We start from the raw sequence: 13,177 nt of genomic DNA on the forward strand, positions 1-13,177 counted from the left end.
GGAAAAAAACTTCTATTCCCTCCACTAATATTAAATATAACTCTAATAGTTTGCTTTCTCGTGTCTGTGTAGCGACTCGTTGCGCAACATAAGTTAGGGCGTCTGTTGCCATGGTTACTGTACACCAAACTGGAGCTTTAGCTTTGCTAATGCTACATTGCCTCTCTAGCGCTACTGTATAAAAGGGGAAATGAGCTGCGGTAAGTTACCGAAGAAAGAGTTAAGAACTTGAAGTTATTCGGGTGACCTACAACCCCTCTGTATCAGTCATTCACCTCTGTCTGCTTCTTCCTCTTTTCTATTATGTCAAGCTAAATTTGTGTCGCTGTTTGACTTCTCCACCTGTCAGTGGTTTCACTGGTGATTGTGGATAGTTTATCATATGTATGTAGCTACATGTACCTTTCGGTACTGTGGCGGAGGAAATACGTAGACTTTTTACTTTTGTAAAAATAATACAGATAAACAAAGTCAATGAAATAGTTTACTGTTGTTCTCGCACACGTCTCCCCTGCATTCCTGTGCAGTTCTGTAAAATCAAAAAAACCTAGCTTCGACACATAGAGAGCAGATCCAAACTAAACTAGGATTACAATTAAGTACAGATAAATAATTCTCAACTACGGTCTGTTAACTTTTTTCGACCTGTTTTTTCCCCTTTTGTTGGTAAGGTTGTGATTTACCAGTGAGATTTCAGCCAGGATAAACATAAACCATAGTATTTCTTTATTATGTCTTATATTTGTGTACTTGATTTTAATTGGATCTAGACTAATACAAAGGAGCAATATAAAGTCATGTAAAGCTTTAAATTAGAGAGATAAAAACACAAAATCTCAGTCAGAATATGTGTCAGCATCAGTAACTTTTGGTTTCCAAACATGTGTAAAAGCACTGCAGCAGATTCTTTCCTCAAAGGACAAGGCCATCTTTTGGTTCTCATCAAAAGCAGTTTGAAAACTGTATTGAACCTGTGATCAGAAGAATTGGAAAAAAGGAAGAAAATACTTAGAAAAGCCAGAAACTAATTATTGTTGTGGCCATGGAAACTATAACAAGGAACTGTTGGATAAGGACAAATTAGCAGTATTGCATAACCATGTCAGTGTTCCAAGGCACTCTTTGTATCAGCATGTGTACATGTGAGCATTGGACTTTATGTACGGTGAAGTACAATCTGTTTTTACATTTTAAAGCCTTCAGTTGTGGAATCACAATAAAACATGGCACATTTTAATTTGCCTGTTAAATTAGCCAGAAAACACAGTGTCATAACACCTCGTTTCTAATTTCCTCTTCTCAGGGACCAAGAAGCTGCAACGGGACTCTTACCATGTATCCACAGAAGCTCAATAAAGTAAATTTACTTCATCAATATAGACAGTATTAACAGTTCATTAGCAAAACTTTTGTTTTAATCTAAATTCTCCTTGATGCCACTTGAATGTTTAACTTGGTATATTATGACTACAGCTTTGTATGCTGAAGATACCAAAGAGCCATCAGAAACAAGAGCTTATGGCACGTGTAAGTAAAACATCAGCAGATGATGAAATGAGAGCTAGGAAGCAAGAGAATTTGGATTCTGACTGCCACCTTCTCGACTTCAGAGGTCAGTTGTTTTCTTTTGCTCTCATGGACAAATGGATTATTATGTTGGATATTAGATTAAGTTAAATATATCCTGTTTGTGATATGCAACTTTTCTTTTTTTTGTCCCTGTCCTTTCCACTCAGGATCAATGGGGGTTCGGTTTGATGAGCACGGGATGATTCTTCCACACACCATCCTGGGTAGCTTAGAGGATTACAGAAGTTATCTAGAGGCTAAAGGGGAGACAGAGGTATTTTTTAAATGTTCCAGTTTCTGTAGATGAACAAATACAACTGTAATTCTTTGACTTCACTGTGTTACTAACCTTTCCCATTGCCAACCAGCTGGTGAAGCGAATACCAAATTCCCTAGGAGATCCTCTATGTGAGGCCAAAGAAAGGAGTCCCTCGGATGCTGTAGAAACAGAAACTCTTTCAAGCCAAAGAAACATCCAGGGTAATGCCTTACAGAATTGGGACAAACATGTGAGACATCGAAGACAACAGCAGGACTTCTTATCTGGTGAGCTGATTAGAGACTACAACAGCCTGCACCGAAAAGAGATAAACTGTGCATCATTATTAGAGCTTTTACCCACAAATCTCTCATTAGAAGCAAATGCAAATTTCCTAAGTCTGCGTTAATGTCTTGTCTCTCTTTCAATGGTGTCAAGATTTGCTCCATAGGCCAGTCGAAAAACTTCTGATGAATCAAGCCAACCATTATAGAGAAACTCAGGAGCAGAGGGAATTTCTAAACCGAGTCATGCCACTCATCCACTCAGGATATGTATGACACATATTTGCTTTTGCCGGTCTACTCTGTCTTTAGTCATCCATCAGACTGTTGGGTTTGTTTGTTTTTTTTTTGTTGGGTTTTTTTTGGTAGTTCTCCAGTGACTAAAATCTCTAAAGCTGTTCTTTAACTTCTCTAGGGTTATCGTGTGGGCAGTGAGTTTTGGAGTCTCCCACAGCGTTATGGAGATGAAATGAGCGGTATTACAGCCACTCTGACTCAGACCGAGTGGGGCAGACAAAAAACTATCACACAGATGGGACAACCACGGAGGATATGCCAGGAATCAGGTGATCACAGACACCTATGCTATATTCCAATTTTTACCCCTTAGCCCCTGTTTTGATGCAGTTTTTCTCATTGTTTATTCGCATGAAATTGCATTTTCCCAAGTCAAAAAAAGATTTATGAAAGGACAGTTTTCTTGTAATAATTACGATTGGGATAAGAGAAAGAAAGCCCTCACGTCATAAAATGTATGTTAAGCGGTTGCATACAAACAAACAAAACAAGCATATAAATGCAGAATGATCGCTCAGTTGGGAGAGCAGGAAACTCCTACACATGAGCAAATTCAGTCTGTAAAACTGAAATTCATCTTTTTGTTCCAGGAATCATTTGTGCTGAGACTATATGGCCAGCTTCACGAACTTGGAGCCAGAGCACGTACTTGCAGCATCAGCGCCAGCTAATTAAGGAGGTTTTACAGGACATGGACATAAACAAGCCAGTAATGAAAAATATCGATTAAATCTTTTAACCAATAAGACAAAATACTCTATAGGATAGGCTGGAAGAGGACTTCCCCAACTATGGGGAAAAAGCTGTTTCTCTCTCATTTAGTGTATGTTCTGATGATCCTGTATCTTTTACCTGATGGGAGGAGGACGATCTGTGTCCAGGGTGCACTAAGTCTTTGATAATGTTGCTAACAGTGCAGCAGTGCTGTCTCTGCAGTGCAGCTGCTGTACCACACTGCAACACAGTAGTGCAGAGTGCTCTCTGTTGTGTACCTGTAAAAATTCACTAATATATGGGATGGGAGTTCAGTTTTTTAAGCTTTAAGCTTTCTCGATAAGAAAAGCCTATGCTGAGCTTTCTTTGCTAGAAGGGAGGTGTTAATGGTCCCTGCCAAATCCTTAGTGATGTTGTGACCCAGGTATTTGATGTCACTGAAACTTTCTACCCCCTCACCATTTATATAGTGTGGGGAGAAGTCACTTTCCTGGTTCTCCTGAAGGCAGCAACTATCTCATTCACTTTAGGTGGATTTAGGACTAGTTATACTACAAACACAACCCAACTGGTTGTTGAACTCTTTTCTCTATAAATATTTCCTCAAAATTCCAGTAGTCTTAATTAGATATACCACATTTCCACATTAAAATGTTTTATGACAAATCACTCTGTCATCATCTTATAGCTTTCTTTATCAAATCAAACAGTTCCTTCATGATAGTAGTATAGTGTATAGTATATGTAGTATATAGGATCTTGTGCAGTACCCTTATTTGCCTCCAACATATTTTCCAGTATAATACTGTGCACCAATACCGATGTTGTAGAACCCACTCCTGAAAACCTCTGATTATATCTAAAATCTAAACCACAATCCAAGTCACACTAAACACTGTGCAAGAAAAAGCTGAAAAGTTGGACTTGGACAGTAATATCACTATGTGCTGTGTAGGAAACTAATTTGATATGCATAGTACAGTTTATCATTGCATTTAGTTTGGTTTTTTTTTTTGTAAGAAAGCTTCATTATTCGACAACTCTATCCTCAGAAAAGCTGCTCACTCCCTCAGGACACTCTGTCTCAAGCAGGTGCTGCTAGCTCATCATAATCAGTCTCTATCTTCACAAACAGCTTGTGATCATCCAGCATTGGGCACACTGTCCTTGGTTTTCTGAACAAGGAACAAACTGCAGTATGTGGACAAGGCTGACAAGCACATGTACTCATACATCCACTCAAATCCACATAAGCCTGCAGCTTTGAGGGCATAAGCACACCTACACGCAAAAACTGTTCTGATATTGCAAATATACAGTGAAACATTTTATTGAAGTATATATTCAGTGCACTCGTGTAATAAGATTAATTAAGCTGGGTGGCCCTTCCATAAACCCTAACAGTTGTTCACATATATGCAAACACAGAAATGGTACGATTATGAAATCTGAAGCGTGTCCTGTCATAGGGTAGAACTATTGAGACCTGTGAACTAACAGAACCCAAGAAAAGGGACTGAACATGCCTTACCTCTCTCTCTGCATTATAATTACTTCATCAGTGCAGGCTGGAGGTTCTGGGGTAAACACCTAAATAAAAATGTGCTTCTCTTCACAGCCAGTTCCCATTTAATCTTATTAGCTTAAAGTAGCAGGTGCTCAATATTGGAAGGTTTATTCAAATGACATCTTTTTAATTATTTATTTATTTATTTATTTATTTATGGTCTCAGCTGGTACATTCCCCCTATGTTTTATTGTCCTCCCCCATCTTTCGCACGCACACCAATTGTGCAACGATACAATTAGAGAAAATGGTTGCACTGTGTTCTGTCAGGCTGGTGGCTAATGTGATGCTCAGGTGATTTAGGGTCTGGAGTACCTTGTGGCAAACAGAAACGGCTTGTTCTGATAGCATGAAAAAAATCGAGATGTGGGTAAGAGAGTGAAAGAAATGCCAAGCCTATGGAAAAAAATTAACCAGGATGAAAACAATACATTAGCAATTTTTGTTTGTCCTCTGCCCTTTCTGTGTGGGTCAGAAAGACCAATAGCAAAATAATTATATATCCTCTAGTATGGTCAATGACAACATACATTGTGCTCCACAAAACCTGATATTCTAAAGCTGAAGGGTTTGTCACCACCTGACTGTCACCTCTCTGCCTGACATGACATAATTGGCCATATCTGTTGGAGTGAAACGAACTTAGGGTGTCAGTAACAAGAACCAGAACGTTAGTTATCGTACATAATTAACCCCTACCTTCCAAAGTACCACTCTGTTGTCTATCTGTCTATTACAGGACATCAGTGAACTGGTAGTGATTGGCTCTGGCAAACCATCCTACAGTCTTTCATTAGAGAACGAAGAAGAAGAGATGGAGAGCAAGCAGAACCTGTAAGAAATAACTGCTTTTTGCTGCTTGATGATTAATTAAATGTTTTCCATACTTAGAAAAAGGCCAGATTTTTCTACTGTTAATATCAAAATTAGGCAAAATGCTATCCCTATTTGCAGAGTGCTAAGAGTTCATTGTGTCTAAAATGTAATTGAGTCACTGTTAAATGAGTGTTAACCCTTGATGTAAATAATGGAACCACTTCATTATTAGAACCTTCATTACAACCATGGTTGGTTCTTGGATAGCTGATATCAGCCTGGGTATTGTTATTGTCACAGTGTTGCAGAAAAGCAATAATACAGTACTGTAACATGACTCATTTGTCCAGAGTGTATTGAAGTTACATAACATGTATTACAAACACACATTGTGTAATTGGCTTTTCAATACTGTATGTTGTCAGATTTGTTTTGCTGCAAAGCTGCATTTCATGATTGAGAAAAAGAGTATGAATGTGGCTTCTTAGGGAATGACTCCTATAGTTTACACGGGGAACGACTCAAGGACTGAGAGTATATCCTTTCATAAGCTGCCCACTGAAGGTCAGGGCTGTGTTGGTGAAGGTGCATCACATTATTTGAAGTTATTAAGAAACCCAACTCAGTTGGTGTCAGCCAGACTACATTTACACAGAACAGTTGTCAGTAATATGTAATTATGTTGTATATTGTTTTCAGTTTTTGGTTGTGATGCAATTTCCTGTTTGCTAGCTGGACAAAAAAGAAAAGGTCATGTTGTTTAGATCCTTGGCTATAGAGACACAGCTCTCCACTCACTAGAACCTAGGACCAGGTGACATATCGTGCACAGATATGCACAAAAATGAAGTAAAGTGTTTATGAAATGAGAATCTGTTGTGAGAGTATGCATAGCTAATTCATACATCAGACTATGTATCCACACAGTTTTTAGTCAGTCTTCATAATGTGAAGTGAGGTGACTATTAAGGCAAGACAGAAGTGAACATAAAACAGTGTTTCAGTGTTTGTATTTTGTATCATCTCTATTTTCTATTCTCTATTTTATATTTTATATTTACGAGTTCACAAATATTAAGAAGTAAATTGTATAATTTAAAAAAACTGCCCTCTAAATAATTTAGTGTACTAAATTTTATGAGGCCTTTATGATTGATCAGTATTTTTATAATTATGTAATTATTGCTGGATTAAATAGCTCCCCCATGCCTCCTTTCATTATGTGAACAGAAGAGCTTTTTTTGCGTCTCGCTTCTGATTCAACCATTCTTTTCTTTTCTTTTCTTTTTTTAATCTCTGCCAGCGTCTTTTACAAAATTACAGTGTTTATAACATCTGCTACAGTTCCTATTTTGTCAAAGTGTAATTCTTTTTTGTTCTGTCTAAAAATAATTCAAACAGAGATTTTACAGTATAGCCAAACAATGTAAGGAGGAAATATCTTCACCTTTTAATGGCTAATGGTGGGACTGAATATCAAGTGTATATGCACATAATGCTGGTCTGGAATTAAGTTGTCCTCAAACAAAATATTTTTTTTAGCAATAACTGACTTACATTAACTGTAGTCTTAGTTATTCTGCTTTGTGATTGTCTCCTACAGTGATCCACTGGCACAGCATGAAGATGTTCGCTTAGATGTGCCTACCTTGAGATTCTGTGGTCAGGTTGCTACCTGGACTGGAAACTCTCTCTCAAAGCAGGTACAGAATGAATTCCTTACCTTAGAGTGAGCAAGAGAGAGGAAGAGGTGCTTATTCAGTTTTTTCTGAAAAGTCTGTATATTGTATTGATAAATTCACCAGAATAAGCCACTTTTCTTGCTTCTCCAAATACTGATAGGATGGAAACAGTTTATGTAGAGTACTTGCGTTAAGGGTCTTATAGTCCTCCCTATACAGTTAGACTTTAATGAGAAAAACAGCAGTTTTGTTGACAATTGTCCCTTAATAACCACTTTTTTTATATAGGTTGTTACATGAGTTTTGACTTTTAAAAACCATGTTTAATTAATAATGCAGTTTGTATGATAATGCATGGGCTGCAGGCGACTTTGGCACAAATCTGATTGTATCTTCAGCACACAAATAACACATGCACAGGTATATAAAAACATGCAATGTAATGACATATTCTGTTTGGTAGCTTTGACAATTAACACTTAATTGCTTTTCTTTCTCCAATGCTCACTTATCAGGGAGAAATAGGAATTAGTGCTACAATATTCTTTGAAGCCCTGACTGGAGAAATAGTCACATCCCACCTGGACCTACATAATGAGGGCAGCACCGTCATCTTCTACAGCTGGCAGCAGCTTCCCAAGCCATACAATTTTCCTAATCTCCGTTTGCAAACACAGAAAGTGCACTTCTACTTTAATGCCTCCTCTGGTAACCACACAAACATGATCCGAACACCTGCCGCCAACATTTGTACGTCATACACCGCTTGTCTATTGACCCATCACTCAACCGAGCTTTCTGTTTTCCCTGTTGCTTTCTGTTCCCCGTAGGTGTCATTCTTCCAGGTGAGATCCAGCGAGTGGAGTTTCTATTTAAGTCAGAGAAGCCAGTCATCAAAACAGAAATTTGGCAGCTCAGCACCCATCCTGTGCTGCTGCAAGGAGCCTCCATGCAAGTTGTCTTAAGAGGAATATCTCTGTACCAAGACAGAACTGCAGATGAGAGGCTTTTCATAGAGGTAGTTTTACTATTCAGCTGAGTCCACGAAAGTGAGATAAAAACACAAATAAAGAGATAGCACTGGTATTTCTCTTAACACAAATAATATTTCCTCTTTTTTCTGTTTTTGTTTGTGGACAAGCAGACAAAACTGGAAAAGGTAGTTCGGGAAAAGATCTGCCGATCGATTGTCTATGAGATGCTCTACCAGGTCCACAGTCCAGAAAGACCAAGCTCACCTGCAGAGCTCTACATCACTACAGAGCAACTGTTTCTGAGCAGAAACCCAAAGGTGGGACATATGCACAGAAAGAAGCTATATTTTTAGTGTATCTCAGTTAAACTTTTTTTAATTATAATTTTTTTTAGTTCAAATCAATATTAGGACCTCAGCATAGACATAGAGAGTAGATGACTTTGACATTTTTAACTCTTTCCTTTTTTTGATACGTAGTGTGAAACACATTGCTCATTGTGCAGCAGGGTGTATCACTAATGCATGACACATTTTTCTTTTAGAGTGTTTTTGTTTGTATTGATTTCAGTCTCAATCTTAGTCACGCCACCTGATTCAGTGTGAGCTGACCGGCTAATGTGTTCTTCTATTTGAAAATTCACTGTGTGTGCAACAGTATGATTAGCTTGTTATGACTTCCCCTCCTCATCCTATATTCTGTCTTTGTCCCTATTCATTCAGCACCAAGTAATTGCATTATTTATGGCAGGTCATTAACTAATAATATATCATAACCACTAATATATAGAACCAGCCACTGTTGCCTCTGTACTATGCAATATGGTTTGTATTCCCCGAGCACTACAATAGAAACCAAGCTTTAACTGGGCTAATTAGGAGGCTGATTAGACTTTCCAGTAAATATAGAGCATGATGGCCTCCTAAAATAATTATCAATGGAGATGGGACATTATGTTTAATAACAGACAGTAAGTTGTAAGCAGTCATTTGGATAAAAATGTTTACTTTTAAAGATTATTCTAATTTGAAATATTAGAAGACTTTTCTCATTAAGTCATGTCAGTTATTACCAGATGGTGATTGTTCTTCTTAGGGCCTTTCACATGGCCATGTTTTATATTGATCTCTTTCCTTTGCCATAAGAATAAATAAAAATGATGACATCCATAATTTTTAAGGTTGACTCTTGATGGTGGTAACCTTCAGGTTTTGTGGCAGTAATTTCTTTTGTGTGCACAGGCGCATACACCTCACATAAACTGCTTCAGACTGGTGAACACGTTCTATGGTTTTAGTTGCAGTACCGGGATGAGCCAGTGGAGGGCCTGAAGGCACTGTGGCAAAAACTGGATCAAGGAAGCACCTGGGACTACTCTGTTGATACTCTCCGACAGGTATACACATTATCTAGTAGTGACATGAAACCTGACACTACAATGAAAAGCAGTATATTTAGTCTTTTTTATAATATATATAGGTGAGATTTCATATGCTGTTGATGATAAAGGACATCATATTAGTGTGTTTGTTTTTCTTACCACATATTTAAGGCTGTGTTGTCTCTACCTGATGAAGAGTCATCCCAGGACTCCCTCACAAGAGAAGAGGGCCTGGCCCAACTCAATTCTCTGTATTTGCAGCTTTCTGAACCTTCTGGACTGAAACATCCCCTAACAGCTGGCACCTTAGGGTGAATTCATTAACTTCTGAGTAGTAATGTAGGACTAGTTTCTTAATGTGTTTCTCTGTTGTACACATACCAATGTTCTATACTCTGCCTCTGTGCAACAACCCTTCAGCTTATATTGGTGTGTGGTGCCCCCTGCAGGCGGCAGCTGTGGAGAAAACTGCTGGACAGAATGACTGCTGAGGCCATGTGGCTGCAGAACCTGCTGGGCCTTCCAGAGAAAGAAGCATGGCCTGATAAAGAGGATAAACTTATAATCACTGATGCTGGGGAAATACAAGCACTTTGGCAGGACCACAGACATGTATATGTATATATTTCTTTTTGTTTTGCATACTAGTGTGCCATTAAGCATAGATTTCACTAACTTTTATATCAAGAGTGATATAAAGGTCAGTGAAGCTGCTATTGAGGAAACTAATGGAGCGAGATCCAAATTTAAAAAAGACAAGATACCAACAACTAACAAAAAAGTAGAGGTGAGAAAAAATTGTATTTCAGCCGGAGATTGCAAAAGTTAGAGGTATCGTGTATGTGTGTGTGTGTGTGTGTGTGTGTGTGTGTGTGTGTGTGTGTGTGGCTGAATGACCTTCATTCAAAGGTTTTTGTTTGGGATCATGAATAACGTGTCATTTTGTAAGATATGACACATTACTTGAGCTGATACAAACATGAGTCACCTTCACCACTTCAGGCGAGCTGTCAGCTCTTCATTCATTCATCAGTCATTCAACAGATGCCTGTTTTGTTGTTACTACTGACTGCTTGTTGTCAGTAATACAGACACCTGCAGTTTTCTGTTCTATAGGGTAATTTCCTAAAATACTTTTTTATATGTGTCATAGTATGTGTGTTTGGTTTACAGTGCTTAATTTTAAGTAAGGAAAACATTTTAACCATTTCTATAGTTGCCTGCTGGAAGCATCTTTATGGTACATTCATTTGGTCTCCATCCACATTCTGTCTTACCACTAAAAAACTAGTAATACAGAATGTGAAATGGCTCTATTTAGTGTTTTGCTCCCTAGAGAGATTATTATAATGGATAAGCAAAACATGGTACTGGCCATTCGTGCTTTGGCAGATTGGTTAAGATATTCAGCAAAAATTTTATTCAGTACTAATTCTAATGCATTTGATAGTTTTTGTTGTTGTTGTTGTTATTTTTGCATCTATCCACAATGCATCCTACCTCATTATAATCAGTCTTATTCACAAATTATGAGCTTGAGTGATTGAGAAACTTGAATTGACTGTGTTGTTCAAAGATGATGAACTGCTGTGTCAGTTCTGGACTTGAACCTGTCACAGCTCTCCTCTAATGGTTCACCCCTCCATTTTCCTGCTTCAAAGATTTTCAAGTATTAGATTAGAAGCACGGCTTTGTCTGTGTGACTACATATTTTGCTGAGTGATTTTCTGCTCTGTATGACGGTTGAGTCATAGGTAAGGTGCAGCCTATTACTCGCAGGGTACCATGGTAACAGAACACTGTGTGAAAATGTGCACCTGCTCACCAACTGTGTGCCCAGGGTGTGAGTCCAAGCCATCTGTGGCAGCTATACATTAACTCAAAAAGCACAGGGCATCCAGTGTACAACATGACATGAAATAGGTGGTCGTTCTGAACTGGACAAGCCGTTTCAACTCATTGCATGGCCTCATTTCCATAGGTCTGCAAAACAGAACACAGTGACTCTCGAGCCGTTTAAATCCTCTGTTAAAAGTACTTCAAAGACAACATGTCAGATTCTGCAATTCAGCAATTTGACTTAAATATATATATGAAAATGTACTGTCTTTTATTATGTCACTTTTTAATATATATGTACAATTCATAAAAGTAGGGTGTGGCTGTTTTTACTGCAGCATTCAGAAACAAAATAGATAAGTCACTGTGTTTGTCAAGTGTTTTCCCATTGTTGCTTCTTGTTTCATGTTGTCCCAGCATCCAGACTCTTCTACTGTCTGGTTTTGCCTTGCAGCACTTTCCATGACAAAGACTCCTGAATAAAATATGCATTTTCAGTTCAGCATAAGTGGAGCCTGCACGAACATCCCAATATATAGTGGATTGTATTTTTTAATTGTGTGCCACATGTATGTTTGTGGATGTAGAAACAGGATGAAGAGTATTCACTGACAATAGTTTGATGTCCCCAAACCCATGAAGAGATTTTCACGGTAGAAATGTATTTGCTTTTAATACAGTGCTTCCTTGAAGAACATGCCCATGCAGTGCTGGTTTTAAGCCTTGTGCCTTGCGTGTAAAGAATTATTTTGATAGCTGCCTAGAGATATTATGATGCTTAGATAGGAAAATTCCTCGTAAGTTTATGTCCAGAAACATTACAGAAACAATTTTTAAATTCTTAAATTATTTGCTAACAATATTATTTCTCTGTAAGCAATACTGATATCTTTCACTCATTAATTTTAACTCTATCTTCCACAGGACACACAAAAGAAGGGGGAAAGAGAAAAGGAAACAGGAAAAGGGCATCAGGGAAAAACAACAAAGATAAAGGGAACTTTGGAAAACCAAGAAAATGAGTCAGGGAGCATCCTTCAACCGCCTCCTAAACAAACAAATGTAGTGAAGATGATGCCTGTTTACACGAGGCTTCTGCACAGCAAGGCACGTAATTTAATTGACTTCAAATACTCCACACTGATGTTTAAATTCAGTACTTGACAAGAGTTTCCATAGTTTGAGAAAATTACCATGATGACATCATCATATATCTGAGGCCAGGCTGGAACACTTTGGGAGTTTTAGACGGCATTGCAAACTGCCTGTGTTTCTGAATAGTGGGGATTTCGATAGGTAGAGTCTGCTGAAAAGACTAAACTGTTGTGTGATTAAAAATTGTGTGAGTCTGCATTTTTAAGCACTCTTGAGTCATACCCAGGAAATGTAGTTAGAATTTATGCCATTGCTTTAATCTGTTTGGTCTTCCTCATACCAAATATGTGTCTCTACCTATCTGACAGGTTTATGCTCTGATGGAGGATCTAGTGGACAACCTGTGTGACCTGATGGATGAGCTTAATATGGAAGATGTGAAAGACACACATTATTAATAAGAAGTGAGAGGGGAGTCACAGCATTTTGGAGAATATTTGCAAGCATATATAATAAAACCTGTTATAGAGGATGCATGCTATATTTTGTTGTGGAATTAATAAACTTTATTCCTCTGACACAGTGGATTTGGAGTATTTTTATGTATGTATTGTATTTACCTGCCTCATTCACTCTTTGTAACTCCCATCAGTGGATGATAGTAAGGTAACCGTACCACTGAGTATGCAAACGAGGCGCC

General features: G+C 38.1%; 1 protein-coding gene across 4 annotated transcripts; it reads left to right on the forward strand.

Annotated features, from left to right (window-relative positions):
- Window positions 1-80: 80 nt before the first annotated feature.
- Window positions 81-13,055, forward strand: LOC102302245 (mycbp associated protein). 4 transcript variants are annotated; one of them, XM_042215980.1, is made up of 18 exons: window positions 81-200; window positions 1,304-1,357; window positions 1,474-1,612; window positions 1,737-1,843; window positions 1,938-2,115; window positions 2,267-2,382; window positions 2,528-2,678; window positions 3,000-3,118; window positions 5,430-5,524; window positions 7,110-7,209; window positions 7,704-7,896; window positions 8,019-8,206; window positions 8,330-8,479; window positions 9,460-9,558; window positions 9,715-9,854; window positions 9,993-10,161; window positions 12,307-12,489; window positions 12,846-13,055. In XM_042215980.1, the coding sequence occupies exons 2-18, from the start codon at window positions 1,334-1,336 to the stop codon at window positions 12,933-12,935; spliced, it is 2,241 nt and encodes a 746-aa protein (XP_042071914.1). In that variant the 5' UTR covers window positions 81-200; window positions 1,304-1,333; the 3' UTR covers window positions 12,936-13,055. The 4 variants fall into 4 exon arrangements, with proteins under 4 accessions (XP_042071914.1, XP_042071916.1, XP_042071915.1 ...); XM_042215982.1 differs by having other exon boundaries at window positions 9,993-10,155; XM_042215981.1 differs by having other exon boundaries at window positions 8,333-8,479.
- Window positions 13,056-13,177: the final 122 nt, after the last annotated feature.

This window comes from Haplochromis burtoni, unplaced genomic scaffold (genome assembly GCF_018398535.1).
Source record: "Haplochromis burtoni strain Fernald_Lab_line unplaced genomic scaffold, NCSU_Asbu1 Contig_886, whole genome shotgun sequence".
NCBI classification, from domain to species: domain Eukaryota; kingdom Metazoa; phylum Chordata; class Actinopteri; order Cichliformes; family Cichlidae; genus Haplochromis; species Haplochromis burtoni.